This window comes from Sesamum indicum, linkage group LG4 (genome assembly GCF_000512975.1).
Source record: "Sesamum indicum cultivar Zhongzhi No. 13 linkage group LG4, S_indicum_v1.0, whole genome shotgun sequence".
NCBI lineage: Eukaryota > Viridiplantae > Streptophyta > Magnoliopsida > Lamiales > Pedaliaceae > Sesamum > Sesamum indicum.
Genome location: NC_026148.1, coordinates 6641620 through 6647619, shown reverse-complemented (window position 1 = coordinate 6647619; position 6000 = coordinate 6641620). Strand labels below are relative to the sequence as shown.

The window sequence follows — 6000 nt, the reverse complement described above, 5'->3', positions numbered from 1 at the left end:
ATGATCATTACACAAAGTAAGTATGTCAAAGATATCCTGACTGATACAGGTATCACACAATCCAAAGCCACCAACACACCACTCCCTGTTGGACTGAAATTGAGAGCAGGATCTGGAGAACAACTCCAGAAACTAGAACCCTACAGAAGATTGTTGGGTAGATTTCTATATCTGGGCTTTACAAGACCAGATATATGTCATGCTACTCAACAGTTAAGTCAATATATGCAGCAGCCTAGCAAGGATCATTGGGATGTAGCACTGCATTTAGTGAGATATTTGAAAGTGACAGCCAATGGAGGTTTACATTTCAACTCTACAGACTGTTTTAACTTGGAGGCCTTATGTGATGCAGATTGGGCCACTTGCAAAGAGACTAGAAGATCACTAACAGGGTACTACATATTCTTGGGAAAAAGTTTGGTGTCTTGGAAGATCAAGAAGCAAACGACAGTATTAAAATCCTCAGCAGAAGCTGAGTATAGGAGCATGGGATCAACTACTTGTGAATTGCTATGGATTCACAGCCTTCTTAAGGACTTGGAGATCAATGTGCCTACACCTATTCCCTTTTATTGTGATAATCAAGCTACTCTCTATATAACTGCAAATCCAGTCTTCCATGAGAGAACAAAACATATAGAAATCGATTGCCATTTGGTACGTGACAAATACAAGGAAGGATTCATTGACCCCAAGCACATTGCCTCTAAAGATCAACTAGTAAACATTTTCACTAAGATACTGCCAGGTCCAAAATTCATGTTCTTAGTTTCCAAGCTGAACCTCGTTAATATTCGTAGAAGTTCAGCTTGAGGAGGGAGTCTAAAAGTGGCAGATTGATCATTGCTGCTACTGCAACAAAGCTTCAGTTTTGAACAAGGAAGAAGAGGGAACTCGTTATCGCTAAACAAGGAACGCGCTTTGATAATTTGTAATGCGAGTTTATTAATTCTCTTCTTTGCACTGTTAACGCATTTTATAAACATTGTATATCTTTCTTATTTTACGCTTCTTTTAGTGAAGAACGTTTTTTTTTGTTGGTAGTTGTAAAACAATAGCTATTAAAGGCGCCTTAGCCTTCGTCTTCTTAACAGAAGAAAATAACAGAAATACAATTTGTTAGTTGAAGAGAAAGCTCTGCTTCTCTGTATGCAGAACTGATTCAAGAAACTCCTTTTCTATACTATGTGCTTCCGCTGTGAGAATTTTCACAATATAAATAGAACAATCAAGAAAATTCTAATGGGATGATGAAAAATTCTGTCAAATTGCAAGCAACCGAACAAAAAATTGAGAGATTGAGCTTGATTTGGAAGCACTATTAGCCAAAACACCAGAGGTTGTGAGAGTTGAGATCACATAGAAGAGAAAGATTACTAGAAAATGATTTAGCTGAAAATTTGATGGCTTTTTTCCTTGGAAAACAAATGGCGCCAATTAAGAAATAAAGAAGAAAACTATTGTTTGAAAACTATGGCTACTGGTTTGTGCTTTGAGAAACAAAAAATAGGCTAAAATTATCGGTTAAAATATTTAAATATACTTATAGTCTTGGTGAACAAAATAAAATATAACTTATGACTTTTACACTATGTTTGGTTTCATTTTTGGCTCATCTCCATTATGGGCCAAAACACACTCCAATATTTATCTATTGTTATTTTTAAATTTTTTATATATAAATATATACACACACATATATAAATATAATATAAAATAGACATACTTTGACATTGAATAGTAATATAAATATAATATATATGCCACGTCATCAGCCACGGGAGTTGCTAGGTGTTAACTACAAGAAAACAGGGTATCAGAGTTGGAAATTTCCGTCTCTGAAACTAGGATTTTCGTCTCTAAAATAAATTAGCGACGGAAAAATCCTTCGCCGCATTCCGTGACTGAAAGCCCCGTGGCTTTATTAGCGACGGAAATATTCCGTCTCTAATTCTGAGACCGAACATTTCCATCGTTGATTTTGTCGACAAACAAGAAGAAAGTTTAAGCGTAATCCGTCTCTGATTTTCGTAGGCAATCTGTCTCTGATTCCGTCGATAAAAAAGAACTTGCCGTCTCTAATCCATCTCTAAAGGTTAAGTATTTGTTTGATAATTCCGTCTTTAAAACACAAAAAATGTTCCGTCTCTAAAACCTTACAAATTTCCGTCTCTAATCCGTGTCTGATTCAGCCTCTAAACTTTCAAAATTTTCCGTCTCTAATCCGTCTTTAATTTTTGTTGGTTTTTTTTTTTGGCAGATTTTTTAATTCCTTTACCCAAATTATATCCTGGTCATTATACCATCAAATACATTCCATCAATACGAAAATCTTCATTTTTCAAACAAGAACAATAAATATTAACAAAAAAGATACTCATAATACAACAATACTAATATAATTGTTGTCATTGTATCATCCAAATACTACCAAATAATATCAATGTCTTCACTCCCAAGCCAACAAACATGAGTCAAAGTACAATCCAAATCAACATAAACTAAGTCATAAACAACCAACAGAAAAAATAAACTAATTATCTTTCCTGGAATATGGTTGCTCCTGCTATCCAGACCCACCAGCAAATTAATGGTTTGAGTACCCCACATCTTGAAGTAATTTTTGAACTAATTCTTGTAGGTCTGTCTCCCTCTTCCGAGCCTCTTCCTCCCTCTTTAGAGCTTCTTCAAGAGCAATTTCAAACAATTTTCTATTTTCTTCTTCTCGTCTTGAAAATTCTTCTTCCATCTTTGTAGCATTAGAGCGCATGTCCTCCACAGCTTGTGTTAATTCATTAATCTTCTCGTCAGATGCTTTAAGAGTAGAACTGACTGAACTTGAACTTGTAGATGAGGAGCTACATCCAAATCCATATAAGCATCGTTTAGAGTGAAGACTGTAAAGAAAGATTAGTAGAACCCGTTTTTGCAAGGTATTCTTCCTGTGCAAGTACATTAGATACAAAGGAACATTTATTTAATAAAAGTATAACAAAATTTTCAACATAAATACTAACCAATATTTAAATCCAATGACAAATTATACTTACACTAATTCTTTTGGATTTGTTGTTGATGAACTCCCCAATTCCTTTGTTCTTTCTACGGCATCTTTAAAATAGCTCAAGATCAGTCACTTCTCTACCAAGTTCTTTTTCCTATAGTTTACAATCAACATTAATTCACATGTCAATAAATTGTATAAAAGATATCTAAAAACTTTATACTTAAAACTTACTATTTTTTGCCTATGTGCCTCTACTTGAATAGAACCACCAGTCTGTTTTGTTATCGAACCATCTTTTTCAATCAAATGATTTTTTCGGGCAGTTCGACATTTTACTAAATAATCTTCTGAGGCCCAATACTTCTGAAATAGATCATTCCATAATTGATTATTCAACCAATAAGGACTTCTATCAATCATATCACTCATTTCTAGTTCTCTACCTAACTGTTTGTGAGTATCATTCAATGCCTTTTGCTTAGCCTTGTACATCATCTCTTTGAATCGATCACTTGCATTTTCATTCCACCCCTTCCTCATTTCCTCATCGGTTAGATTATTCCACCAATACCTCAACTATCACATTTCAAAACAGTAATCACATTAAGTAATTACAAAAATATGTCTATATAATTTAGCAATGAATAAATTGGATTAAATATAAATAGTATTTATTACCTTGAAGTTCTCCCATAACAAATCTTTAGATGCTTTTGGCACTGCGTGCCATCTTGGCCATACCTCAGTGAAAATGCCTTTAATATCATTTTGTGAGATTTCGTGTAACACCACTTTCAATAAATCTATTTTGATAGAATAAATTTAAAAAATAAATAAAATTAAGAAATAGAGCTAACATTGTTTATGAATATATTAAACTCAATTTTAGAAGCTTTTGAAATTACCGATTGTTCACCACTGTCACTTTTGTCCTTTTACTTGGATGATTTGGGATCTGAGCTCCACTATTGGGTCCCCGTCGATGTCCATATGATACAATACATTCACTTTGTCCTGTATTTTGTTCATTTTCAGATCTTGAAGGTATTATTTCACCAACCTACAAGAAAAAAAAAAACAAAAACAATAATAGAAATTGGCTAATGCATAATAAATAATATAAAAAAAAACAAAAGTGAATTTCAAAACTTCTTGTTCTGACTATATATAACTGCTTGTAATCATACTTCTCATGCTAAAATTGTAATTCTTGAACCCAATCACAAACCCATAAACTACTAATTAATAACATTTAACCTTACAGCATCAGATCAAACGAGAGAGTGAAGGCTCGCCATCACTTAACAAGCTACACAATATTCCATTTGAAATAAGTAAAACATTTTAATAGCTACACAACATTTTGAACAGTTTGATAGGTTTCCATGGAAACTAACACTTTTGTGCATGACAATATCATTTTATAATTCTTGGCATCCCGACGAAGTAGTTCATAATATACCAGGCATCATATAGAATTTTTCATACACTAGCTAAAACAAACATCTGTTTGCCTGTTACATTCTACGTAACATAAGGGTGTTCAATTTGAGTTATGTCGGATTCTTGGTTTGCCATAAAGCATTACAGGTAGTTTGTCCTAGACCTATAATTTTTTCGAGGTTTTGCTCTGCTAACAAGATCTGTGTGTGCATTCGCATGAAAGTTATGTCTTAATCTCCATATTCATTAATAGTTCCTCTTATCTCAAAAATATAACCTGTTACTCACAGTATTGGGTTCCCTAGGTCAAGATTATTGCCTGCATAATTTTTCAAAGAGCGGTGAATATTTTATTGTTTTTTGTTCTTTCATTAATTAGTGTTGTGCGTAATTATAATGAACTTGATAATGACAGTATTTTGAGAGCATAACTAAAATTTCACTAAAAACACTGACTTGCAAGTCTAAATCACATAATTTAAAGTCTCAAATTCAACCTCAAACAACTATGACCTAAGCTTAAAATTTTGAGAAAGAACACAGTTGCAACATATTTCAGCATGTGAATCAGTCAAATCGTACGTTTTACAATATATTTCAGCAAAAAAATTAATATTCCAATGGGAAGAACATAGGAGTGTTCAATCAGGCATTTCAATAAATACCTTCAAACCATTCAAATTTCTTCTACAAATCGTAAAAAAAATTACAAAGAAGAAAAATTACCTGTTAATGACGTCCGAAAAAAGCTGTGCAAAAGGAGTCGGAGCCTCCACGAGAGAGAGAGAGTTAGAGATTGCTTTCTTCTTTATTTTCTTCTTCCCGCCGTGAGACAGAGAGTTAGAGGAGAGGTGACGTGAGAGAGAGAGTTAGAGGAGAGGTGCCATGACTTAAAATTAGTCAATTCTCCATATATATATATATATATATCTATTGATATTATTTATTTTATATTAATTAAATAAATATTAAATATATTAGTTCTTTATATAATTTAAATATAAATATGTAACACATAATATATAATATAATACAGAATATATAATTAATAAAATTAAAATATATATATAAAAAAATTTAATTTTTCAATTTGATTTGATTCAGTGCGTCTGTAGTAAAAAAAATCATACTGAAATCAATTATATGTTCACAATCTGTAGTAAAGTTATATATTTATAAATATTAGTATTACATTGATGTAACTGTCATCTTACATTTTTGAACAACTTGAACAACACAGATTAATTGGACCATCAAAATTTAAATCAGACCGTTAGATATGATCATACTTATAGAAAAATACACTTGGTAAAATTTTAGACTAATTGGATCTACGGATGTCAAGATATCGTACTCGGAACATAAGAATAATCATTCAAGTCGATGTATCGTAGAATCAGGCCATGTGATTTTAAATCAAGCCGTCCGATATGATCTAATGGACACGGTCCACAATTTGGTGTAAATCGAGTAACCAAATTTTTAGATATCATAATTATTGATTAAATTTTTTGATCTCATTATATATATAGTAAAATAATAATTAA

At 32.3% G+C, this 6000-nt stretch overlaps 1 protein-coding gene and 1 long non-coding RNA gene across 2 annotated transcripts; one reads left to right on the top strand and one right to left on the bottom strand.

Moving 5' to 3' along the window:
* LOC110011891 (uncharacterized mitochondrial protein AtMg00810-like) lies at positions 1 to 816 on the top strand. Its single transcript, XM_020693477.1, has one exon. The coding sequence runs from the start codon at positions 1 to 3 to the stop codon at positions 814 to 816; it is 816 nt and encodes a 271-aa protein (XP_020549136.1).
* Positions 3253 to 5308, bottom strand: LOC105160138. Its single transcript, XR_002287029.1, has 3 exons — positions 5180 to 5308; positions 3689 to 4070; positions 3253 to 3586 (listed from the first exon to the last, which is right to left on the bottom strand). It is a non-coding gene; the product is annotated as an uncharacterized LOC105160138 (long non-coding RNA).